The sequence below is a fragment of the Astatotilapia calliptera genome, chromosome 17 (assembly GCF_900246225.1).
Source record: "Astatotilapia calliptera chromosome 17, fAstCal1.2, whole genome shotgun sequence".
In the NCBI taxonomy this organism is placed as follows: domain Eukaryota; kingdom Metazoa; phylum Chordata; class Actinopteri; order Cichliformes; family Cichlidae; genus Astatotilapia; species Astatotilapia calliptera.
In genome coordinates this window covers 7,745,326-7,773,285 of record NC_039318.1, presented here as the reverse complement: position 1 = coordinate 7,773,285, position 27,960 = coordinate 7,745,326, and the positions used below count along the sequence as shown (strand labels likewise).

At 37.4% G+C, this 27,960-nt stretch overlaps 1 protein-coding gene across 2 annotated transcripts; it reads left to right on the top strand.

Moving 5' to 3' along the window:
- Positions 1–26,361, top strand: LOC113009310 (regulator of G-protein signaling 8-like). 2 transcript variants are annotated; one of them, XM_026147531.1, is made up of 5 exons: positions 1–238; positions 19,337–19,446; positions 21,093–21,154; positions 24,692–24,858; positions 25,447–26,361. In XM_026147531.1, the coding sequence occupies exons 2-5, from the start codon at positions 19,346–19,348 to the stop codon at positions 25,639–25,641; spliced, it is 525 nt and encodes a 174-aa protein (XP_026003316.1). In that variant the 5' UTR covers positions 1–238; positions 19,337–19,345; the 3' UTR covers positions 25,642–26,361. The 2 variants fall into 2 exon arrangements, with proteins under 2 accessions (XP_026003316.1, XP_026003315.1); XM_026147530.1 differs by having other exon boundaries at positions 2–238; positions 19,333–19,446.
- The last annotated feature ends 1,599 nt before the right edge of the window (positions 26,362–27,960 follow it).

The window sequence follows — 27,960 nt, the reverse complement described above, 5'->3', positions numbered from 1 at the left end:
GCTGCTCTCTCCCCCCCACCTCATAATTTCACACCAATGAGCATGCCGCATGTAGCTCCCACTCACTGGCATCAGAAACACTAGATATCTTCAGTGCTGAGCAGTACAGTTTCAAACAAATACACAACAGCATTGGCTAGACGGAGGCTGCGTTCAGCCAAAAGGCACGTTGGGGATAGGCAGTGATAAAAAAAGAGGGGGAGAAAGAGTCCAGCTGCTCTCTCACACCGGACTCAAGGTAAAGGATCCATATTAATTTATTGGGTGACAGAGTGTTATGTAATTCTGTTGTAGACACCGAGCTCCAGGCATTATGTAGGTCTTTGTTATTCTTGATGGTTCACAGCATGGATTATTATGTGTAGCTTTGAATGGAGGCTTACTAATAAATCAGGGAGAACACTGTTGTCTAAGTGATATGACGTCTTTGGGGCTAATATTGGAAACACTAATGAAACTATTATGGGAGAGTAATTGAAGTTATGAACATCAGTGTCATGCAGCTAATTTTAAGGAGTGTTTGTGTACACTGCCAGTCTAAATGTCTTCCTAAGTGTTTTCTTATTTTCACATGCTTTCAATTCCGTTTCCTGTAAGCACTCCTGAAAATCAGTTCACACCCTCCCACTTTCCCTCCCTTGATTCTGGTAGCTCTGAGGGCTTTTCAGTCCAGTAAATGTCACTTAGCACTGCTATCAATAACGGAGAAGGGTTTTGAAGTCTACACAAGTGGCATCTGAGGGTGAGGCTGCATCCTGAACCTTCCTAAACTCCTTTTAATCCTTATTACCTTTTTTCAGCCATTGATTTTATTAACAAAGGGTCAATTCCCCCTAAAATATGGAATGACTTCTTTTTTTTAAATTTCTATCATTTTCCTCTGTGAACCTTTAGCCATTTTTACTTGTACTTGACGAGGAAACCCTATTTTCTGAGAGTCATACTGATAATCTTTTTTAATAGTAGGATCTCTACATTGGAAGGGAGGCTTCACATCCTGTCAGTGGTGGTTCTAGACTCTGGATGGGCAAAGTAAAAAAAAAAAAAAGAACATTAACCCCCAGTAGAAATGCTTTTAGTCATTTCAATCAAAAAATGTGCAAAATGTCACTGAAAAATGTGCAAACACATGCAGTTTGTTGGGAATGGGGCAAACAATTTAACGTTATTTTAACGAGATTAACGCTGACAGCACTAGTAAAGTTTAGATTAGTCAGTTTTAACGATGCTACCGTGAGTGTTTTTTGGGCAGTAGTAATAGTAGTAAAGGTACACTGTGTAAAATCTCACCAAAAGATGTCAGTGTATTGCAAATTGCAGTCAACTGAATTCTGTTAGCTTATTGCTCCTAACTAAAGTGCATTATCCTTGTGGCCGGTATAGGACAATCAACTCTGCCTCCAGTTTTTCTGTAGTGGGTGTAGGCCACTATGTTTGCAATGTATCAGTATGTTTGCAGTGTCAATATGTTGGGTGGGGAAGGAGATTCTATTACCCTTAGTTAGTGAAACTTTGTTGTTAATGTTCTTGAAGGAACACTTAACTAATAAGTTACATACTATGTGAAAATGTAATGAAACTGTTTATCAGAGGGAAAAACTAATTTTTAGCACACTGGCTAAAATTAGCTAACACGTTAGCTTATAACCAGTTGCTGTTGTTGTTCTGTTTTGTTTTGTGTTTTTTGTCCTTGTCAGCTGTTCAGTGACAGGTGGGTCACATGTCTAATCTGCTGACAATACCTAATTTTGACAGTAATAATAAATGAGTACGTTTATGCATGTTTTTATGTGTTAGAGTCCTGAATTCAGTTCAGGATATGAAGTTTCAGATGAGAAGGAAGAGGATAATGCTTTATGTAGATCCTCTGGCTTCACGTTTTTGCTTCTTTGTTTCATCATTTGAGAAGAGGTTCCAATTCATCATAGGTATGAGCCTTCATATCCTGAGTCAGAAAGTGCAGGCATGAATTAAAATTTGCCTTCATGCCACACAAATGCCTATAAGAACTACTTACAGTATGTGTCCAGTCTGTTGTTATTTGGATACAATGTGATTAGACAGAGTTCCAGTGCCCATCACTGTATTGCAGTCACTGTATTCAAGATGGGCGGGGCAACATGTTGACTTTCACAAATGCCTGCTCTTAGGTATTTTTAATGGATTATTTTCAAGTGTATGAGGATGAAGAAGTTTTTTGGGAAGATGTTATTACACACTAATCAATGTATTCGTATTTGTACAACACTGTTGTGTCGATAGAGCATATGCCAGAATTGTGTCCCTGTGCACCAGTGATTTAAGGTCAGCATTATGCAATGTACCCAGTTCAATTCCAGTGAGGGAATTCTGTCACGTTTCATTCTCTTTGCTCTCTGTCCTCATGTTCTGTGCCTGTCCCAGCTGCCAGTTGTCACAAAAAAAGAAGAAAAAAAAGGCCTAATCCCTTGGCATTACATTTCCCATAAAAGATTATTTGACTTAACACATTAGTTTTATGTTATTGTATGATTGTCTGACATTGCCTCTACAAATAAAGTACAATCACCATAATGCATTTTGCAGAACATGTTAACAGTTCTGTTGTACTGTAATCTTTTTTTATAAGATTGAAGAAAATCACATATTTTTTAAAATTAGCATTGTCACCACAAGTGCACCACTGTAGCTCAGCAATGGAAGTCAGCGTATTCTTGTTACATTTGTATGAAACACAGTTTTAAATCCTGCTGAAATGAAATGCTTTTAGTAGACACAATATGAGGCCTAGGAGTGAATCAGATTTTCTACAATTCAAAATAAGTCTCTGTAACAAACTGATTACAAAAATGACTGACGGCGGGCTGAGAAAAAGAGACACGCTTACAGCCTGTAGTAGTGAGCAGTTAACCGAACAAAGCGTTTTGACACTTAGGCCAATGAACCCAGGTAAAGCAAGACAAAACACAAAACACTAGACTAGCCTACTGTGAGAAAAAAGACACAGTGGTGAAAAAAACAGAAGAAAAAAAAACTCTAGTCTAGTCACATCTCATCATTTTCAGATTTAGCCCACAGGAGATGACAAGCTCTAATTTTATCACTAAGCAAAATGTTCTCCACTAGCTAATGCAAGTCATTGCCGTGCCCTTATCATCCTAAACATGCGTGTGCTTTTAATAGTTCTGTGCAGCCAGTGACAAGCAGATTTACTTGAGTGTAATCTGACATAGCTCTGAGATAAATACTTGGCCAACGACTGGGCAGCCTTGTTTGCCCTCCCTTTACACCCGAGGTGAGTGACAGTGGTAAGGGCTCCCAGTGGTCACTTGAGAACTGTGGGAGGTGAAAGCAAAGATGTGTAACAGATTATTAAAGCACAGAATGTAAGGATTTCAAGAGGCATACCATGTTATCACAGTCGGTGTGAATACCTAAAATTTCAAGATCAGCAATGCTTTGACAGAAAACTAATCATCAGCTGTTGCTGGGGTCGACTTTGGTATAAAAAAGCATGAAAGTGTCTGTGTGTCTGTATGTGTGTAATATTGTATATGTAATGCAAAATATTTAATAGCTGTACTTATAAAGCAAAACATTGCCAAAGAAAAGTATCACTAAACTCTGCAGTTGGTTTATTAATGTATCTGATTAAGTTTATTGTTAATCATAAGGTTGATTTACCATGAGCTTAATCAACTTAATGAACCCATAATAAGCACCTAGGTGGACAAAACCATTAGTGCCACGTTAACTATTAGCATTATCCCTGATAGCCAATGTACACCGGTCAAAATGCTTTTGCTACAGCAGCATCAAAATCGGAATGAATTATCCCTCAGAGCAGCAAACTGCTTCAATGAACTGCACTGTTCTAATTCTGGGCTAAGGAAATTATAATGCTCCTCAATATTTTAGTTTGTACTTGTAGAGGTCTTTAGAAGTTGATCATATTGATGCACAAAAGTGGTGACGAGTGTACGTGAGTAATTTTGAAATTAGGAGACACCAAAGAGGGTTCCTGTGATGAGTCCCCCAAAATATCAATCTATCATACTATATATCTAATATGTTTGAGCAAGGACGGTAGGACACCCACACCAATAATTGTCTTTTTAATTATTTCAGTGTTTTCATATTACATTACATTCACTTCTTTCTTTGTAACTTTCAAGAATCTTCATCTTTCTTCTTGGAACTTTATTTTTTAAGGGGAATAGAAAAATAAGAATTTGACTGTTCAATGTAAATCACTGTCTTTATTTCCAACGTGCATAATACAATGAATCATCTACATTTCTAATATTGGTCCAAAAGAACATCTCTGTTTCTCCTCAGTCCAAACTAATTCTTTCTACAAGTCTGTCTTGCAGCTCCTGCAGCCATCTTTGAACCACATTCAGACATCTTTTTTTGAAGCTTTTATCTAACTCAGTGATGACAGTCCATAACATTAATTTCAGCTGCCAACATAAAACATTAAAAGTGCATGTAGAGTCCTATAAAATTAAAAAAAATAAACAAAGAAATAAAGAATGGCATGCCATTGAAGTGCTTATAACTGAAATCAGCAACCCCGCTCTTCTAATGTCTTTGTTGTATAGGTTAAGTAAGAATTGGACTCCAAAAGACATAAGGCTATACAATGATAGTAAAACCTTTTTAGTCAGCCCTTTCCTCACCTGATAATGTAATGAAGACATAGCAGTGAGCAGTACCCACAGGTGTCAAGGTTGGAGATTCAGAAGACAGAGAGATCTTTTCTGGAGAACTGCTTCTCCAGTTAACTGTAAAAGAGCTTATGAGAATCCAGGTTGGTGGTGTTCTGGTCCATCACTCAGCCACATTTGGAAAAATATCAAGGCTTTGTGCATTCTCGCCACAAAATTAGGAACTATCAAGTAAAGTTCTAAACAAGCTTGTTCCATTTTGCAAACAAGTTCTGTAAAGGAAGGTATTTAAATATAGTATATTTCAGCAGGAAAAAGCAAAAGTATGTTTGCAAAAGGGGTGCCAAAACTCTCTAAGCCTCTAATTTGCAATACACCACACATCAGATTTGAAAATCTGAAAATAGACCTTTAAAGGTCAGTGCATGCAAGATGGCCCAAAAATTCTCACATAACTAGCACTTTTCAGGAAAAGTGGGTTAACATTCCCCCAGACAAGAAGAACTCTTGGCTGTTACAAAAACTGTTTACAAGCTGTGATACTTGCTGGGGGTGAGGGGGACGGTTACTAAGTACAGACCATGCAGTGTGCCCAAACATTTGCTTCAAGCAATCTTCCTTCTTTGTTACTTTGAAACTGTAAAAGATGGAAATAAAAGAGCAGTGCTGCTCAGGTCAGCCTTTACATATACAATCACAGCCAATGAACTTTTGACCAAACTGGGGGTGACCAAAATTGTGCGTGTCATTATATATTCGCTTGACATGAAAAGTGTAGTAGCACTCATAAAACAGATGGGTCTTTTTTTTCAGGATCCTAAACTAACTGCAATAACAGATAATGTTCTGTGCCCTTAAATGGTCAGTGCTGTACATTTGTATTCTGTCTGAGATTAAGTTATAATCCGCTGGAGCTTGTGAAGTGAACACAGATTATGTTTCTACACAATAAACTAAAAAAGAGAAGCCTGCAGCAGGGAAGTGACAATAATCTGACCGTACATGAATGTACTTTTTTGAGTAAAAGGAAGATGAAAATAGTAACAGGGTGTTATGTACTGAAAAGCCCCTGGGCAGTTCTTACCCCAGGTTGAGTCGTGAGGTGAGTAATGAGCTCAGGTGTTCTCATGGCAGGCCTTGGCGGACTGAGGAACTGTGGCGTTATGGAACATGATTAACTAAATGAAAATTTTAGAAAACTAATCATCAGCTGTTGCTGGGGTCGACTTTGGTATAAAAAAAGCATGAAAGTGTCTGTGTGTCTGTATGTGTGTAATATTGTATATGTAATGCAAAATATTTAATAGCTGTACTTATAAAGCAAAACATTGCCAAAGAAAAGTATCACCAAACTCTGCAGTTGGTTTATTAATGTATCTGATTAAGTTAATTGTTAATCATAAGGTTGATTTACCATGAGCTTAATCAACTTAATGAACCCATAATAAGCACCTAGGTCAGGGGTCAGCAAACCTGAGAGGAGTTTTAGAACTCATTATTGCTTTTAGAATGTTGCTTCTGAGATGGAAGATGTAAAAGTCCATGACTACAAAGTTCTAAATGGAAGAAAAGAATAATAATAATAACAATGATATGACATTTTTTAAGGCACAAAAGAGGGCAGATAATTGTAGTTTTAAAGCTATTTGACTAACCAAGAAAAGATAATAGGATTTCTTTCTTTTTTTTGCTGATTTTGCAACAACATCAAGGTTCGCTACATATCAACACAACTGTACATGCAACTTTAGCTTATGGGTGTGACTATATATAGACCCATTCATTTTTATGGCGATGTCTAAGTTATCAGTCATAAATAGAATAAGTTATAATAAAATGATGAATCCAACAGAAAGAAAAAGAATCAGAAAAATGGACCCAAAACAATTAAACCATCCATCCATCCATCCATTCGCTTCCGCTTATTCTTTTCAGGGTCGCGGGGGGCGCTGGAGAGGTCACCAGTCTGTCGCAGGGCCGACACACAGGGACAGACAACCATTCGCACTCACATTCACTCGCACATCACACCTAGATTTCATAAACGTATGTTTGGCCCATTGGATTGCTTACATCTGTCCCTGTTTTGTATTTTCTCATGCTTTTTCTTAGTACCGTTTCTACTGCAGAGCATTTTCTGTGCTGCTCTTTTAGTGCTGTCCACACAGCTACCCAGTTACTTGCTGTAGTATTTTAATATTTTTTTTCTTCTATCCTTCACAGTTCATTCATTCATTAATTTACCATTGTACAACCTCTCTACATTCCCTCTACATTTCGAGTTGCTGTTATGCATAAAAGCATGCCACAGTACAATACAATGCAATTACAGTGGGAAACACTGCCTAAAATCCAACAGACTTTACTGTAAACAGCATTCACCAAAGTTATCGGAAAATGGAATGGAACAAAATTCACATGTGAACAAAAAAACAAATTAAATAACTGAAAATAAATTGGCCATTTCTAATGCTTGGTTGAAAACTTTTGCTGGCAAGTCTTAAGCTCATGGATGTCACCAGATGCTGGGTTTCTTCCTTTTTAATACTCGGCCAGGCCTTCACCGCAGCTGCTGTTTGTTTGTGGTCTTTATGTGTGAAGTTTAGTCTTCAAGAAGTAAAATGCATGCTCAGTTGGATTAAGATCATGTGACTAAATTGGGCATTCAATAATATTCCACTTCTTTGCACTTTACATTTTCCATCGGTTGCTTCTGTCCTTTATCACATTATCAATAAACACTAGTGTCACAGTGCACGTCCAAGCCATCACACTGCCTCCACCGTGTTTTACAGATGACGTGATATGCTTTAGACCATGAGCAGTTCCACGCCTTCTCCATACTTTCCATCATTCTGGTAGAGGCTGATCTTGGTTTCATCTTTCCAAACAATGGTTTCCCAGAACTGTGCTGTTTGATTTTTTTATTTATTTATTTATTTTAGATATTTTTAGCAAAGTCCAATCCAGCCTTTCTATTCTTGAGGCTTATGAGACTATTCTTGATGAGATCGCTCCATTTAAATCAGTGCGATCAACAGCTTACTCAGACCCGTGGATAAACGACTCAACTCGATCAGCTAGGCGACAGTGCAGGAAGGCCGAACGAAAATGGAAAAAAGAAAAGTTACAAGTCTCTTTCCTGCTGCTGAGAGAGAGCCTATCTAGATATCAAGTCATCGTAAAAGCCGAAAAATCTAAGTTTCTCGCAAGCATTATTGAGACCAACTCTAATAACCCCCGAACTCTTTTCTCAGTTATTGAATTGGTCTTGAATATCTCCCCCACTTTCCATATAGATAGCTCCATTGAAACTTGCGATAGATTCTTGCAGTTTTTTATTAATAAGATAGAAAGGCTTCGATCTACATCTATCCCATCGCTGTATAATGTCTCATTAACATATACCTCCTCAGCTGCTTTTGACCAGTTTGAGGCTGTATGTCTTAACCAGGTAGAAGAGCTTTGCAATAGCATAAAGACATCATCCTGCCCCTCAGATGGAGTCCCAACCCATTTTCTAAAAAAGATTATTAAGGTAGTCGGTCCTGACATTTTAACTATTTTTAATAGCAGTCTCAGCTCTGGAGTAGTACCAACTGGATACAAGCACGCTGTAGTGCAGCCAGTGCTTAAAAAACCAAATCTTGATTCTTCTGTTTTTGCTAATTTTAGACCTGTCTCCAAGCTACCGTTTCTGTCAAAAATGCTAGAAAGGATTGTATTTGAGCAGCTACAATCCTTTCTAAACAGTCATCATATTTTTGAGAAGTTCCAGTCTGGCTTCAAAACCCACCACAGCACAGAAACTGCCCTCTTAAAAATACTTAATGATATTTTATTAATCACTGACTCAGGAGACCCAGCCGTGCTCCTGCTCCTAGACTTAACTGCAGCCTTTGATACTGTTGACCACAGCATTCTGATCTCCCATTTGGAGCATCAAAGGTATCCCCTTGGAATGGTTTAGGTCGTACCTCTCCAAGAGGACTTTTTCCGTGAGCCTTGATGATTTTATTTCTTCCCCAGCTCCTTTTACTTGTGGTGTCCCGCAGGGATCCGTGTTAGGCCCAATTCTTTTTTCAATCTATATGTTACCCCTAGGTCTAATCTTTAGGAAACATAACATCTGCTTTCACTCATATGCCGATGACACCCAGATTTATCTTCGGTTTAATAGAAACACCTCTACGCCCATGGAATCGTTAGTCAAATGTCTCGACGAAGTTAAAACCTGGATGTCCTCAAACTTTCTTACCTTCAACGAGGAAAAAACAGAGGTAATTATTTTTGGACCAAGCTGTAATTTCAATGCCCCAGATTTGGACTTATGTAACCTACTGTAACATGTGCTGTTAAAATACATGTAAAAAAACCTGGGGGTTCTCTTGAATAGCAAACTTACATTTGAGAAACAAATTAATTCAGTTGTCCAGCGGTCCTTTTTTAAATTAAGGCTCCTATCCAAAGTGAGATCTTTTCTATCCTTTAGAAACTTGGAACGAGCAATTCATGCGTTTGTTTTATCTCAACTGGATTACTGCAATTCACTGTATGTGGGTGTCAGTCAGTCCAGCTTGGCCCGGCTCCAACTTGTACAGAATGCTGCAGCTCGCCTTTTGACTCGTGTGAAGAAACACCAACATATTACTCCGGTGCTTGTTTCCCTTCATTGGTTTCCAGTGCGTTTTAGAATTAAATTCAAAATCTTACTTTTAACTTATAAAGTGCTAAATGGCCAGGCACCGGACTATTTGTCTGACCTTGTGCAGCTGTATACAGCCTCTAGAGCCCTTCGATCAAGTGATCACCTACTCCTTACCAGTGTTGGGAAGGTTACTTTTAAAATGTATTCCATTACAGAATATAGAATACATGCCCCAAAATGTATTCTGTAACGTATTCCGTTACGTTATTCAATGACAGTAACGTATTGTGAATACTTTGGATTACTTAATATATTATCATGCTTTTTACAACAACGTGAATGTACTATTGCTGTGTGATTTATTACTATTACTGAAGGTCCGTGACTCCGAACTGTAGTAAAGGGACCTCTGACTAATACGGCGGGGTCCCTGTCGGCTCATAGCCGAAAAATAGCTTTACTTTGTTGTCTGGGTCAACTTTTATTGCGAGAGACAGAGAGAGGCGTTGAAAGGCTGCTCCAACGGAACTTATTGTTTTCAGAGGAAAACACGAACACGGTGTACAGTCGAGTCTTAATAGCTTACTTACAACTGGGCTCGTCAGGCACTCTTCTTGGCTGCAGTGGTTATTATTATATTTACATGCTTCCAGCTCCCGTTTTTGCTTGATGACAACTCGTACCTTTCCACTCCCCTTTTTCTCCCTCCTCGCGCTCACAGACACATAACGTGTATGGCAGTCCATTCTCCCTGCAACACGGACTACACTGCCCATGATGCTACATTCTTTAGAGCTATGCTTGTAGCATTCTGCCTGTTAGCTTAGCACAACAACAACAACAACGAAAAGGTGCTCTCTCACCCAGGAAACACACAGTCGCAGAGAGAGAGAGAGAGAGCGTCGCCCTGTAACCATGGCAACCGTAACGCTGCCACCTGGAACAACAGAATGTAGCTGTCAAACAAAACCCAAACAGTCCTGACCCGCGACAAAATGAAACAAGTACCGCAGTGTAATCCATTTATTTCAACAAAGTAACTGTATTCTGAATACCACCTTTTTAAACGGTAACTGTAACGGAATACAGTTACTCGTATTTTGTATTTTAAATACATAACGGCGGTACATGTATTCCGTTACTCCCCAACACTGCTCCTTACTTTACATAAGTCTAGGATGGCTCATAGAGGAGATCGGGCATTTGCAGTTGTGGCACCGAAAATGTGGAACGATCTACCTCTCCACATTAGAAAGGCCCCAACTGTTACTCTTTTTAAATCGCATCTTAAAACATATTTTTTTACTCTGGCTTTCGAAACAGTAGGAGAGTTACCAATTCTTTTATCCTAATCTGTTTTTAATTTTTATCAGTTGTTGTTGTTAATGTCACTGTTTAATTGTTATGTTGTACAGCTTTTTGGTCAATGCCCTGTTGTTATTAAATGTGCTTTATAAATGAATAAAATGAAATGAGTGACTTGCACCTTGCAGTGAACTCTCTGTATTTACTTTCATGCCATCTTTTCTTTATGGTAGGCTTGGTAGATACTCCTTCAGAGTGTTGTTCACTTCTGTGATCATTCACCACTGTTGTCTTCTGTGGACATCCAGGTCTTTTTGCATTGCCGAGTTCACCAGTGCTTTCATTCTTTCACAGGATGTACCAAATTGTAGATTTGGCCACTCCTACTATTGTAGCAATTTCTCTCAATTTTTGTAGCCTAAGGGTGGCTTTTTTCACCTGCATGGGGACCTCCTTTGACTGAATGTTGTCTGTCCATAGCAAAATATACACCACACCTCAAAGCAACTCCAGGCCAAATATGTTTCTGTAACCAGTTAAAAAAACTAAACTTTTTTCAGTGTCCAAACATATATAGACTTAACTCTATATCAGAAAACAGTCCTTATTTTCTCTTTAACACTTTGATTATCACCTATTCATTTTTTTGTTGAACTGGCTTTCAATTCTGACAACAGAAAGAATCTAGTCTGCAGACATTTCTGGAACAGAATGGCAGCTAACAGTTCTTCAGGGCAATGCATGTTGTGAATTGGCCTGTCCTGAGACCAGTAATAAAACGGAAATCGGCCATGATTTCTCTTTCTGTTGTTGCTAAAGGTGGCAACACATCAGATGGTCTGACACATACTTCTGTGGGCAGTCGGTTTTCCGCTCTCGTGGCCAAGTGTACACAAATGCACACAGGCGAAGGCACAAGTGCAAGACCACAGCTGTGCTACTGTGACTCAAGTATCAAATCTGACAAGTTTGCAGCAGAGAGGGAACGGACATGGATGGACTTGCCAAAGCTGAACTGCCGAGCAGTCACCCTTATAACTTGTCATCTGAGTCACAGTGCATCTTAATTAGCCCGAAAACAGCAAAAACAGGCTTATGTAATGAATGGAGAGTAGAGCTAGACAAACAATCGCACTTTGATTGTGACATTTGGCAGCAGACTAGCCAATATTTGAGAGTTTTCTAGTACTTTGGGGATTTGAATGACAAAAGAAAGTATTTTCTTTTGTTATTTCTTCACTAAAAATTTAAGCATAATATTAGCACTCCAGTAGCATTTCTCCTTCTATCTATGTACTAAATGTATGTACATAAAAAGATTCTGTGTGATTTTTCTTGCCATACTTGGTCCAGAAGAACTTGCTGAATCGTCAAAGAGTATTTTTGAGGTCCGCACATCAAGGTGACACAGTGCCACAGAAGCAAATCAGCCAGGATGCATAAGTGGTTCTGCAGGGATAACATAAGCAACTGTACACTTTTCTTGTGTGAAAAAGAGCGAGTGTAAGGCTGACAGTGAGTGAGTGGAGTAATTAAGCAACTCATAGATCCATTAATTAAAAGATGTGTGAATGCCAGTTCCTGTGTGGATGTGAAGTACTCAAATGATATTGTGATGTGGTGATACTGAGACAAAGAACTAAGATTTTTTTATGAGTGAAAAAATAATAGCATAAGTAACATTGCATAATATATTGTTTATGTAATATAAATATCAGATAAAATAGGCATATAATAATAACTATATATTTTTCAAATGCTTTTCTTTATGATGATTATTAATGACAGTATTACAGACACTGCAAAATCATTGTTTTTAAAGGATGGCTCTATTATGAACATGACTATACACAACAGACTGAGCCGAGGAGCAAAAAGTGTCCATATTATATAATTTACAAAAATAGAACTACAGCAGCTGGTTATTTTGGCACATGAACCACTCAGGAACAACCTTAACAAGTCTCATGTCCTAAGTAATCAGTGTAAGAGTTCCCCTCATAATAAGGTTTATTGAAGTTTTTGAGAGTGAGAGAGAAACCAAGACCATTTTACTGACATCTAACATGGTCTGGGGTTTAAAGGGTTTTATATAATACTAACAAATAGTGGGAAGGCTGAGTCACCCTGCTAAAAGTGAAACAGTTCCTCATTATTCCAATCAGTGTTATGTGTGACCTAGACAGTGACATATTCAGAGTTGTTTCTTTAATTTAATGGCAAGATAGACAGCTCTTACTGGAACTGGAATTACCTGTCACACAATGTGAGCTCTACAAAGCATTGGGAGTTAATGTTGTTACACATTTTACGTTAGTTTATATGATTGTCTTATTTTTTCTTTTAAGGCTCTTATTTAAAAGAGTTTATTTAAAGTGTTTTTGAATGAATATATTTTTGAAAATATATTTTCAAAATGAGACATATTTTCAAAATAATTACTTATTTTAATCCTCTTAGCTCTTATTATGAGCTTTGATTTTTTTTTTTTTTTTAATTAAACTAAACATTTGATATTCAGGGTAGCGTTTTAGGCATTGGTAACCTGTCCATGATGGTAGACATGGAGACCACACTTTCAGATAAATTCAACACCCTAGTTGGATAAGCAGTCGAGTATGGATGGATGCATGGGTTGTTAGATGGATGTCTGGCTTTGGAGAGGTGACACAGTATTGTAGGATTTCTAGAGTTTTTATTTTCAATTTTTAGAGTACTTCTAAAAGTAGAAGTAGAAGCAGAATAGCAGTAGTGGCAATCAAGAAGAGACAAACCTATGGTGGAAAACAATAACTTTACAATAATGGGAAACATATAAATGTTGGAATAAAGTGTGAGTGTCTTTTAGCAAAACAGAGTGCCGAAACAGTATGACGTATGCTGTGAGATGGGCTCGGAAGCAGGAAGAAAATGTAAGAGCAATGTATAAAACTTTAACTTGACAGGCTGCTATTTTTACTGGCACTCAACAGGAACAAGAGCAGGGATGTGACCTGTGCATAAGATTATCTTCTCTTAACTTGAGAGATGACCTGACACGCATGCCCTCTGCTTTTAACGTCAACGCAGCGTCACTGCCGACATAGTCACCAGGGCCCTGTACATGTACCCTACGCGGTCATGCAGTGTATAGAATAGTACAACATAAATTTTTTAATCAATACGGTCCCTCTCCTTAGCACCAAATAAATGCATTTTACCAATATACACCAGCATGCTGACTAGTAGAAAATCTTTGGATGAATATGCTATATGTACATCAATCTAATCCCTTTTTACAGGATTTGTTGAAAAGCTGATACTACACACATACAGTGTATAGAACTGCAGAGTGTTTCTTGTCGGCATGCAAAAATGAGGACATGGAGAGACGTCTTAAAACCTGCATTGCACCAAGTTAGGTAACATCAAAGAATATTCATATACATACACACACACAGTCGCAGCTTCCATGATCTACATTTTAACATCTTAATCCACCAACCCCACCAGGGAACTCAGACACTGGAAGTCTAGCGGATGCTTCCTGTACTTTTAGATTCACGAGGCGTACTTGTGTGTATCCGAGGCATTCGAGCGCTGTTGCTGTTTTTAGCCTCCTTCCTCCAGGAGCCAGCCTTGCTGCATGGCTGAATAGAACATGCACTGCTTCCCCCTGACTACACGGATTTGTCAGGGGTTTTTATAAATAGCTCAGTGGTAGCAGCAGCACGTGTCTGCATCATACTGCAGATGAAGAATGTACTTCACAGCAGCCACGGACATACAGATTTGTCTGAACAAAGAAGAGGCAGGGAGAAAAGACAGGAGGAGGGCATCTGTTGCCATGATACTGACAATTTTGTCACTCACCAAACAAGCTTATCAATATATAAATGTCTCTCCTTATCAATTTCACTTGATGGCCTCTGCCTGCTAAAGAATGGCACGGGCACACAAACAAAATCTAACTATAATGCATAGTTTCTAATGGATGAAAGCTGCTGCCTAACGTGCCAGTATTTCAAATTTAAATGCTCGAGTATTATTGCCAAACATGAATTCATGACCAGATGCGTTTCAATTTAAATCACTAATTGCGATCTAAAGGCAATATGTTCAATATATTATGCAATCTGCATGAAATAACCTTTCATTTTCACTGATCATAAAGGGGATGATTAAATGACTGCACTGTTTTGCAGGAAGTGCCATTTAAAAGCATAGCTTGGTTTCTACAAATTATGTTAAGTAAAGTAGCAAATAAGTAATGTCGACACTCCCCATTTGTGCTCTAACCTCTGGTTTCTTGTGCACCACTAAAATGGATTGAATCCCAATCAATTCTCTAACTAGTCTTCATTCTCTTGGAGAGCATTTTAAGTGAGATTTGTTGTGAGTCTTGCAGCTTTGCGTCATTGTTTATGTCTGCTAAGTGCACCCTTCTCAGTTTTCTCACTTTTATACTGCTTTTGTAAAATTCACTCACAGACTATTATTAATTAATTACTACTATTATTAATTGACACCTAAGGATGTTCACTCATTTCCTTTTTTTAATCACCTGTTTGAGTGAACAACACTTTTGTGATTTACTAGTAGGCCATGCTACTACATTTGAAAAGTTCATCACTGCAAACACGACTCTGTTGACTGCAGTGCACCGTTTGCTCTGCTGGCTAGAAGGTCTCTTACTTTACAGCACCTGCAGCAAGTGGATTTGGGGTTTACTTGCAGCATTTATTGAAATTTATTGAAGAAGCAGCTGATTACGTTAGATATTTATTGCCACAAACTGCTTGGCAAATATAATATTTGTAAAAGAGGAGCTTATAAACACTATTGTTTTATTATTCATGTAGGAAAGCATGTGCATTACCTTTTGCTGTTTCCACACACCTAAATGCCCTGTGCACGCCCTCTGCCACTAATAGAATTAAATAAAATGTGAAAAACATTTGATTTTAATCTCAAAGAAACAGCCTGGTTATTCTTTTAAGCCAAGAAAATATGAGACAAAGCTAAGCTTTTTAATAATGTAAGTCAAAATTAAAATGGAATAGAAATGACTATGTTGCTGAATATGAATAAGTATTACCAAATTGAATTTAATAACAGACAGTACTAAATAGAAATACATTATGCTTTCATTTCAGCTTGGAACTGAAAACGGGTTTGAATCAAACATATACACAAGTAAATGGATTTGGTGATTACATTACTTCAGTGATAAAAAAAAAAGTTAGCACCTTCTGCAATGTATAGATCTATGTTTCCGTGTTCCACACCTGATTTAAGGCTACTTGACACATGTACATTTCCATCCAGGTGATGGAATTTACCAATCCTATTACCATTGAACACTTAAGCTCATATATTTCAATTGGTTGCTTATATACACATCAACTCTTATGAAATCTTCACCTATATGGCAGATCCAAATCAAAATCCTACAAGTGAAGAACTGCGAGGCCAAAACACATGTAAGAGAGCTTAAAGGGAAGTATGTTTAAGTATCTGAAACTATGTTTCTTTAGCTTAATGAGACCAAATGCTCCTACTGCATCAGAGGAATCGGCAGCAATCTGGTGGATGTTAATAGGTTTAAAGCGTTGCATCATCTTGTGGGGGAAATTGTGTGTAAAAGCTGCTTAACAGCCACTAAATTTGACAATTTTGATTTAAAAAATGACATTACAAATTTGTCATGTGATATTTTAAAGTTTAATCTTTCTGGTGTTATTGCTATATTTGTTTCATTCTAACATCAGTCTTTTTTTTAAATGTTCCTAACTACTGACGCACAACTCAGCCCTCACTAGTGATCTTTACTTAACTACAAGTCTATACATAGTCTATCATGTTTAAAATATCCCTGCCTATTATTTTAGCTTTCCTCTCTGAAAATGAATTTTCAATAATACCTTGTGTTAAGTGCACCTTGAGATTATGACTCATATAGATGACACATAAGCTGCCTTTCTAGTTGAGTGGATTTGTTTTATATATAACATCCGATATATAACTTGGGCGTTTCTGGGGCAAGCTGCATCACATCTGCAGTGCATCTGAAACAACCCGCCTACATTCTTTATTTAGATTTACGTTTGATGAATAGAAAAGGTTTTTGACAGAGCATTAACTCTTAACTGAAACCCAAACAAATCTGTCAGTGCGCAATCTTCTAGGTTTCATTGATTGTTTTGTAACCTCATGTTCTCCTCTGTGAACATAGATTTATTTCACTGGCTTACCTCTTCCACTTAATGGCAGAGTGCTGAACAAATTTCATTAAATAGCAATACCACAAACCTTCTGCATTAGTGCAGCCCAAACATAAGTGAACGTACACTCTCTTACATGCATGCAACCCCTCAAAACACCCAGGAGTGGATAGATGGAAAACAAAAAGTGATATTTTAAAGAGCTTTGGAATTCATGTGGTGGACGAAGCCCATTATGTCCAGCAAATGGATTTCGGTCAGCTAATAAACAGTACATTTCATGCAATGTTCCCACTTCAAGGTCCAAACATCAAAACAATCCAGTGCTCCAACTCCTCTGCTGCACTGATATCATCGAAGAAAAAGGGACACTAAACTGGGATAATGGCTTTTTATGATGGATGGACAACTACAATGGAAAGAAGGATGGAGACACAAGCTGCTTGAGTCATTCTAAAGCTCAACAGTGTCTAATAAAGTAGCCCAATCTGGAAATGTTTACAAACCAGGACTATCACCAAAGCCAAGCAAACATCCTGTAGATGTAACACTGCAACAAAGTGAGTGGACAAGACAAATCTTTACCCAAATACGTGCTACTGTCAGCAGCTGTTTACCGTAGATCAGCTGAAAGACTGGAAACAAACAAAGAGTGACTTTATTTGGCTTTTATTACAGATAAAACAAAAGTCATGCAGTCATCTGGTAAAGTGTCAAAGACGGTAGGGACAATGATACTTTTCCGCACCTCTTTATCTTTGGATTCAAGGTTTTTCAGTCACAAAGGTGCCACAGTTGAATAGAATCAAGAGCCTAGTCACTGAGTCTGTATTTGCAAACAATAAGTCCATTTGTGTGTTCCATGCTCAAACGTATGTGTGGAAGTGGAAGTGTTTACCAACGACAACAACTCAGTCACCAAGAAAAAAAGCCACATAAAGTCACCAATGTTCAACCCGTTCTCCAAAACTCCTCTTGGCATTCACATCGGGACAAAAACTGTGTGCTGGGAGCTTCGTAGTATGAGCTTCCACGGCAGAGCAGCTTCTCCAGGTGTAACGTGTAGGTAGCTCAGTATTTTTGTTCATGTAATGTATAACAACTGATAGATAACTAGTTTAGCTTTTTTCCAGTTAGCAAACTAAGTATTTTATGAAAATTAAAATCTGAAATTTAATGAATGATCTACAATATCAAGACATGGTGAAAGCCAAATTACACAAATATATAATATATAATAAATATAGCATAGAATTATTAGTTAGGGTACGTCTTTTCCTCAGTGATGACAGACATCACTGGATTTAAATACACAGTATTTAAGCACAGTAGCATTTTACAGTTAAAATTACGTAAGGAAGTAAGTAGTACTAATGACAACACTGAGACTTAATAACAGTTTATTGAGACTATCCGTATAGACTTACTTTTAAAAAACAGCATCTTTATAACCATGCCCCATCTGGAGTGACCCATCTGTCCCAGAGGCAGAACAGTGACAAATTGTACATGGCAGCAGCAGTGTACAAATGAAACAGGACAGACTGTGATGAGAGATGGAGATATGGTTTGTTTCAGTGTGGTCCATGAGAGATGCTGTTTTTTTCTTTTGTTGGGGGTTGGGTGTGGGCGATGGGGGTGGGGTGAGTGTTAATACACAGTGGGGCTTTTAAAGACTCCCCACATGTTGAATGGTCATCTAAATACTATAAACATGATACATTTATAGAGAAATCACAAATAAGCCTAGCTATTGGGTGGGAGTTCTATCACTGTGATTGGTTTAATGGTAATAAATAAGATGATGAGCAGAATAGCGGCAAAAATAAATTTTTTATTTGTTTTATTATCTATAGTGCAGGTAAAATGATCAGAAAAATTGAAAAATGAAAAATCTTTACTTTTCACACTCTGTGAAAATCATTTTAAACTTTGCATTACGTGCATTATACAGCCACACCAAAACACCTTCTCAGGAAGGGAAGTTGGGTATCAGTGATGTTTGAAGCTTCATTCTGAATGAGGCAGAGCCATTGCATATGGAGTTGCACCTGTTGTCCATGTTTAGTCCTGTCTTTTGGATTCAGTTGGCCTGCATCTTGTTTCTTTATGATCAGCTTATTCAGCAGGCCATCCATCAACATTTGAGAACATAAATACATCATCTGAAGGAACAGCCCAATTACGCAAAGACAAAACATATGATTAGCCACCTTGGCAACAGCAACTATGTAAGAGCAAGGTTCTTGATAGCAGAGCTGTTTCTGGTATATTATAAATAGCATGGCACAGGGAAAAGCAAAAAGGGGTTGGGGGGAGGGGGTCCAGTGGAGAAGGTTGGAGTTGTGTTGTGGTTAAAGTGCTGTGAATGATTTTGGAGCACAGGTTCAGTCCTGATGCAGGTAGTGTTACATAAAGTGGCGACTCTTGCAAAGTACCAAGACAATATGGAAAATGATGCAAAAGTCAGTTTTCATGATTTAAAAAATAAATGTTGAAAACCATTAAATACTGTGTTCTTTTTCAGCAAGATTTGCACCATGAAGACCAGACTAGGCTGCCTGTCCCACAAATCTGACTCCTACAATGACTTCTCAGAATTCCTGCCTCCAGCCCACGAAACCACAGCCAGGTGTCTGAAGTGAGTTTGCCAGAAAACAAGCCTTCCTGTGCTGGTTTTATAAGACTACAAATTATTTTTGTGCTTGACCTGTTGTTGTGTGAAATAATTAGAATTATCAGACCTTTCAAGGAAAAGTTGCCTTTAAGACTTTCTTTAATTTGAGGTGATATGAATGTAATTTATTGCTTTCCATTTGAGCAGTATGTCGGCAAAAGTATTATATATTCTGAGAATGACACAAGTATTATTTTTATTATTATAGTTATTATTATTAATGCAAGTCCTAAGTCATAACATATTTGCAAGAATCACCCTTGGCATTTACTAGAGGAGATAACTTCAGCGGTGCATGTCCCGCTGTAATGACTGTATGAATGTTACTGCTGCACTAAACCATTGTTTGTTTGTCTGCCCAACCTAAGTTGGCAAACAAATGCACTTTAGGCTTCGAAACTGTCTGATTCTTATCTATATCAGATATTATGATATCATCATATTGCCTAGCACCCACCTATCAACTGGCTGAAATTTATAGCATGTATAGCATTTTATAACATTGTCTTTGGTCAGTTTAATTTCACCACAATGACATGTAATATATCAAAATAATATAATAATATTATATAATGTTAAATATAACCATTTTTGGTATTTCCAAATTGTGTTTACGGCCTCGAAATTACATTATATCATATGACATATTATGAAGTCAAGCTTACTGTACTTTGGGGTTACATCAAAACTTTAATGTTGGATCAGTAACCTTCTAAATGTATGTTAGGCGATGGCATTTCAAGCCGTGTGAATTGATCTAGCCAACCTTCCAGTCTTTTTTTAAAGCATGTCCAAGAAATTTCTTTGTCAGGTGCATGTTACTCATATGTACAGGTTCACCATAATGCATGTAAATACAGATTCATGGTGGAAATGAAAAAGTCCTCTTTTATAGATCTGCTTACAAAGTATTTCATTGAATTTAATCTTGCATGCCACTTTTTATGATTTTTATTCTTTTGACAATGAAACACACAGTCCCTTAATCATATATAGATTACTTACTTACATGTTGCTGCATATAAATGGACATTGAGTTCCATATTTATCTTCATATATATATATATATATATATATATATATATATATATATATATATATATATATATATATATATATACCCCATTTTTTAAAAATCTTTTCTCAATGTCATTAACTGTATGAGCTGAACGCACAGACAGAGCAAACTGTACAGCATAATTGTCTGTTTAGCATAGACCTTTTTGCACTTAGGCTAGTAGTAATCAAGTAAATATTATTTTGGCCAGTTGGAAAAAAGGTACACTGTCAGATGTTCTAACACATCCTCACTAAAGTAACTTGTGGCATTGTTTTAAAATATTTCAGACTGCTTTGCACATGCTGTGGAAGACATTAATCATTTAATTGTAGCTCTGTTGTCTCCTCCAATCTTTAAAAGTAACCTGTTATTTGAAATATTTTATGGCCTTGAGAAGAAGAATTAGTATGAGGAGGAATTAATCATGCATTAAACTCAGTTGCCATTCAAGAATTTATATAAAACACTGCAGGGGACTCAAAATGCATTAAAGCATAGTTGTTGATTAGCATGTAATTGAGGCACTTCTTTTTGTCTTTCTCTCCATCAGACTATCAACCGATGAAGTTGTTCGATGGTCTGAATCATTCGATAGCCTCCTCACTCATAAGTGTAAGTGAACACTTTCTATTTTCTGAGGGAACAGTTCATACTGCACAGAACACTCATAGCCAGCCCCAAGAAAATGAAAGCCACCTTATACAGAAGTAAACAAGCCCCTACCAGTTTCGTTAATACGTTCCTTTTTTCACTCAGGAAAAACAAATTTTACTGTTCTCCTCTCAAGCCCATGTTATGCAAGTGTGTCATTTCTTTGTTGTTAAGAGTCCGTGCCGCATAATGAGTCACATCCTCGTCTTTGACCTTCCCCTTGGACCAAAAAGACAGCAGCACGCACTCACAACTCACATGTCTGTCTGCACAAATGGGTCATGGATTTATTTTCTGCTGACAAGCCATGTGACGTAGCATCTTTGACAGAAAACTCTAAACTAAAAGAGTAAAGGGCACATTCATTTGGTGAGAGTCGGATCAACTCAAATCAAATTCGAACATTTTCCTCCTACAATTAGGATGCTCGTGTCTTGCTGAACCTCAAAGGTCAAATCAATTTTTTTTTACTGATATAGAAATCAATCGTCGTTTGTAGGAAGTGAATGTTTAATCTAGGCTGATTGAGGTCCTATCCACGTTTCCTGGAACAACTCAAAATCTTGGGTCAGTCAACTAGTACTGGATGAGTTTAATGATACCTTTGGGACTGTTGACCCCCAAGTAACATTTGATGAGCTGACAGCTTTGTCTTCCTTATTGTACGTATGCATACATGTACATAGATCAAGCACACAATTTACAACATATGCTTCCCTAAAAATGGTAATAAAAACACTGTATACCTGTCCAGTTATATGACCAATGATTGTGGCAATAATGTGTCAGTATCTGTAGCAAGGTGAGAGAAATACTATAAAAAAAAAATGTTGATAAAGAAACACATGAGGTTATAACTAGCTATTTGTTTGTCTTTTTTTGCCAATTCATTTGCCAAATATTGTCTCAAATAATTAAAATCATTGTTTTGTTATACATGAATATAACCAAAGATGAGTGAGCTTGAACTGCTGGATATTGGGTGAATGATGAATGTCTAAAACCATAACATGATTATCCCAGTAGTTCGATTACAGGAAAGGTTTAGGGTGTCCATCATTGTATCATTTCACTTTTTTAAAGTTCACCCAGGACCATCTTTATTTTTAGTGTCCTTGCTAACTAAATGTCAATCCACAGTTACCCTCTTTTTTTGTTTTTTAATTGAAATGCTAGGTGAATGCTTTAGTTGGGTGTCTGTGAATTCTGTTCTTAGTACAATTATATGAAATTCATTCATCTTTACATACGGTACAATTTAGGGCTTTTCCAGGTGAAAGATACCAGGGTTTATGAGCAGTTACAAACCTGGCAGATTAAAAAACACATATTTCCCTCTGTTGTTTCCTCATCATTTCATCAGCAAAGACAATAAAGAACAAGACTTTAAAACACACCATAATTCTCATACATACACCAAAACTGAAGTGCTATCCAAATCAATGTATCCTTGTTGCACGGTGTTACTTGCACTTTTAAGATTGCTGTCAGTTAATAGACACTGAAATATTAACAAGTCAGTAATATGCGTGTAGTTATTAGCGTGTTTTGGACAAGATTTTTGCAAAAATTAATAAGCGTTGGAGTCCAAAGGGTGGGTGGCAACAGCTGCATCCCAGTTTTGTTCAGTGATGAACTCCATAACACTAGGCTAACAAATGGTAGTCTTGAAAAGTCATACTCACTTGAACAGCTTCATTAAAATTGAGGTTATGACATAACACATCAGTTTGACACACAACAAAATAATGTTTCCCAGGCAAAACTAGAGGATTTCCCTAGACACAGGGAGCGTGATGCACCTGTGCATCCTGTTTCCACTGACCAAGCATTAGAGCAGCACACTACAAAATGTAGATACAAACACACACATATTTGGATTACATAAGTGATGTTAAATCAATAGGAACAGAGTGCTGGATGTTCCTGTAATAAGGTATTAACCTTAATTTGCTTTAAAAAGAATACTGTGTGTTTCATCTGGATGCATTCAACCTGTGGGCACTGTTAGCTATATGTGACTTGTTAGAACAAAATAACAAGCAATACCTTTTTTTATGCATAACAGATTAGGAGAAAAAATACCGAGAGGAAAAAAACGTTAATGTTTCTGTACCAGAAATGTCTAAAAGGGTTAGGACAGGAGAAATATGTAACTTATGGTCCACGACTTTCTTAAGGATTTAGCAAATTGATGGAGGTTTCGAAATGGGCTGTAAATGTCTGAAATGGTGGGATCTGGGGAGAGGTTTTAAAGCAAAAGGATGACAGTGACTGTTTTAAAGAAATCTGGCATGCACACAGAAGATAGAGACAGGCTGATAATGGACAGGAGGTGGAGGTGATAAGTAGAACCTCATTTGCAACGAATATCAATTGGGCATGAAGAAGTGCACATATGCAAACTATATCTGGCAGATCTGTCATGGAAATAGGATAAAACTCAGACAATGGGGTGGGCTGAGACACTTGGACAGATTGGAAGGTTCCTGGCTTGAACTGTGATCTGATACCATTGACCTTACCAGCAAAAAAATAAAAAATAAAAATCACAGTCATGGTAGGAAAACCAGATTGAGCAGGGGTAAGAAGTCTGGTGATGGTGTCTAACAGGAACCTAGAATTGTGCCTATGTGCTTGTTAGTGCTTATATAGCCATAGAAGTGGATTGCTCGTGTATCTTTAACGTAAAACAGGTTTACTTTTGTTTCATTTATCTACAAACAACCTTCAAATAACACAAAAAATCTGCAAAACGACCTAAACGTAACAGTTCATGTGCAAAAACCTGACATCATCCTATACTTGTTTAGAGACAAATATGGCAAAATGTCCATTAAGTTGATATCCAACAGTGATTTTTACTGGAAATGTTTAGCTCCAGTTCTCGCACTCATTTGTGATGAACGAGGTCCCAAATGATACAGAAAACATATTCATATTCTTCTGTCAGTCATCCTCAAATAAATGAAGTGTGATACTTTTTGTCTCATTTGGTTTAATTGAGTTCTCCTTTTTTTTGGAAAAAAAAATGTAAGATTTTTTTTCTCATGCTTTTGTTGGTAAGTAGAACAAAAAATTGTAATGTGTTTACAAATTTTTAAGCACCACAGTAAGCGTATATGCTGTTCGAGGCCAATCAAAACAGTATTGTTGCATTGCACTGTGTTAAGAGGTAAACAGCAGAAAGGGCGGAAATGACATGTCAGCATGACACAGGCACATAGAAAAACATGCCCCACTTCTCATAATGTCAACAGGGAGCACATTAATTACTCACTTATCTTGGCTGACAAAAATGTGTTCTCTTTGTTGGAATATTTTGTTCTGATTTATTTATGCTGTAACTATAATACAATTTCCTGCTTATGTTCATCATACACCAAAAGATAATAAAGGGTAAAATGAGCTGCTGTACAGAAACGTGAGTCTTATGTGTTTTTATATTTTACATTCTTTAACTTTTTGATTCTTTTTTTTTTTTTTTTTTGTTCTCAGATGGGCTGGCAGCTTTCCGGACATTTCTTAAGTCAGAATTCAGTGATGAGAATATTGAGTTTTGGATGGCCTGTGAAGACTACAAAAAAATCAAGAGCTCAGCTAAGCTGGTGTCAAAAGCAAACAAGATATTTAAGGAGTTTGTTGAGGTTCAGGCACCAAGAGAGGTGAGTTAATGCAGTTTTCTACAGACTTGACTATTAATTTTAAACCCATGATTCACTACTTTAAACCCATGATAAACCCAGTCAAAAGAAATTAAAAGATTCTTATCATGGTAACAGGATAGTGATGTATGACAAGGAAGGATAGCAGCAAGACTGAAAGGGAAGATTTACAAGATGGTAGTGAGACCTGCTATGATGGTTTGGCAGTGTCACTGACAAAAAGACAGAAGCTGGCACTAAAGGTGGCAGCGCTGAGGATCCTAAGATGTCCACTGGGACTGACCAAGATGGGACTGACCACTCAGGTTGAGTGGTTTGTAGACAAAGTTTGTAGGCAAAGAGAGATAAGACCAAGATTGGTTGCACATATACTGGAGAGTATGGATAGTGCATATTTTGGGAAAAGGATGTTGCATATGGAGCTGCCAGGCAGGAGGAAAAGAAGAAGACGTCAGAGAAGGTTCATGCATGTAGTTAAGGGGGACATTTTATTATTCATTATGACAAATTAACAAACTGACTATTACATTAATGAAAGTAAATGACTCTTTTCTTCAAAATTATTCTTTCCTCTCTTTGTCCTGGCAGATTAACATTGACTACCGTACCAGGGAGAAGACTAAGCAGAGCCTGGCGGATCCCACCCCAGCCAGCCTCAATGAAGTCCAAGGTAAAATCTACAGCCTCATGGAGAAAGACTCCTACCCACGGTTTCTCAGGTCCAAGATGTACCAGGATATAGTCAACAGGGCACAAGCGCGAGGACAACGAAGGTCTGTTTGACAAACAGTGGCAATAAAACTGGACCTTTACTGTAGATCATTTATCCTTTGAAATCTCTTAATACTGTGAATCTGCAAGGATGGGGGTGACCTGCTTGACTGTTTCCTTTATCAACACCAGCTCCATGCATGCAATCCCTCTAGATAAAACGTGTCTCTGTGGACTGCAATATACAATACAATGAGTGTGGATGATTATAAGCTAATGGTTTGCTGAGCAATCTGTCTGAAATATCAAAATAAAAGTACAGTATCATGCAATAATGATAGTTATCACAATATTTGCTATGTTTTGTTAGTTCTTTAGCTATGTAAGTTATTTATTTTTATATCAGTCATGCACTATGTGATTATAGGCTATAGACTCAAATAAAAGACTCAAATAGAGACTGGTAAGTGGTGGTTTGAATTGATATATGCATTTCTGTAATAAAGAAACTTTACAGTCAATAAAGAAATCAAATGAGTTGTTCAAATAGTCCTAAAAGCAAAAGAAAACCTTTATGGTAATCTCCATGTGCACCTCTGGATTGTTACTGCTTGATCACTACATGGAAGTACAGTTGTGACCAACTGTGAACCTGTGATTTCACAATGGTCCTTAGACTTGAGAGACCAGACACCAAACTTCATATCACAGCAAGTAGTTGGATTATGACCAAGAACATATCTGTGTACGTGTGTGTGTGTGTGTGTGTGTGTGCGTGCGCGCGCGTGTGTGTGTGTGTGTGTGTGTGCATGTGCGCGTGTGTGTGTGTGTGACTGATTACTATGGTTGTGCACTGTGAATTTTCAAAATCCTAACAGTGAACATTCTGCAACCTGAATCTGAAGCTTTTTGGCCTTGCCAACTCTATTTTTTCTCACCAGCTGCCTACTTCCCAAATTTGACTTGTCCAGTCCAAGTAGTCATGATGTGACCACTTGGACTGATCTGCAAAAAGCAGATAAAACTAAAACTGAGTTATTATTATTATTTTTTTTTATAACTGAACTTTCTTTCTTTCTTTCTTTCTTTCTTCTTTCTTTCTTTGATCGCACCTTTGTTTACCTCCGTGATTGCAGTTGGTCAGAAATTTGTAGGAATTTTCATAGCAAAATAAATGATTTGTCTAGTTGTGGCCCGTTCACATTCTTTTACATATATTACAACCAGTAACTGTTCCTAACCTGAATGGTTATTACACATAGAAACCAGGTGTTGGTTTAAGCAACACATTTCAAGTACTCATTGGTTGAAATAAATTTATATAATAATTTAATAAATACAATTTTCCTGGATAATAAACAGCACCGGTTATATATAAGTCACTGGGTGGCCTACATGTTGTATGTTCTTTTCCATCTTATGCATCTATTCCCAACCCTCTCTTTGTGGACTTTGCAGCCCTGCATCATCCTTCTTATTTGCTTTCATTATATTACTCTGCCAAGTAGAGGGTGCTATCACAATAAAACATGGGTCACAGCAAGCAGCACAAATGTTGTGCAGGGTGTCTTTTTCAATGGGAAGAGGGTCTCTCTGCTTTATTTTCTCTCTTTTCAAGAGTTCACTGGATTTATGAATATTTCTGATATATTTTATCACTGAGGAAACTATATTGTGGTAATTATCATTATTGCTTTATTGCTCAGCCCTGCCACTACTTGTCTTACCTCGTCTGTGAAATAGACACTGTTGTATGCAGGTAATTATACCTGCTGTGGTAGTTTGTGTGTTTACAATGAACAACTAAGTGAGTGACCACTTAATATCTGAAACTGTGCCAAAATAATCAATTGCACTTCGATGTTGTTATTGCATAATACTGTGTATCTTAAACTGCAGGTAATCTGTCAGCTCATTTCACTCAGCTCAACAGGCAGTTTAGCTTTCACTTCTGTTCTAAATGATAAAAATTGTTTAGGCAGTCAAAGATTCCCGAATGAGATTCCCTTCATCATTTCTGGTGATTTGGTCGGTTTAAAATATGTTACTGAACTGTAATGAGTTTTTTACGGATTATCGACTAGCAAAAAAGTTTGCAAGTAGAGTTAAAGAGTAATTTAAATCCATTCTATAATGGATTGATACCCAATTAACCAAAACAAGCAGCATAAACAGCAGACGTTCCATCAAGGTTACAGTGAAATACAATGTCCTGCTGATACTCTTCCACTGAATTCCATCCAATCTTTGCTGAAAATAGTTTTCTGCATGATGCAATACTCAGATTTACTGTTTATATATTCTTAAACATGTACAGTATGTTAAACAAATACTGCATATAACTTTATTTATAATATGTCAGTGTGCTCCTTCAGCATTTGATGTGTTTCT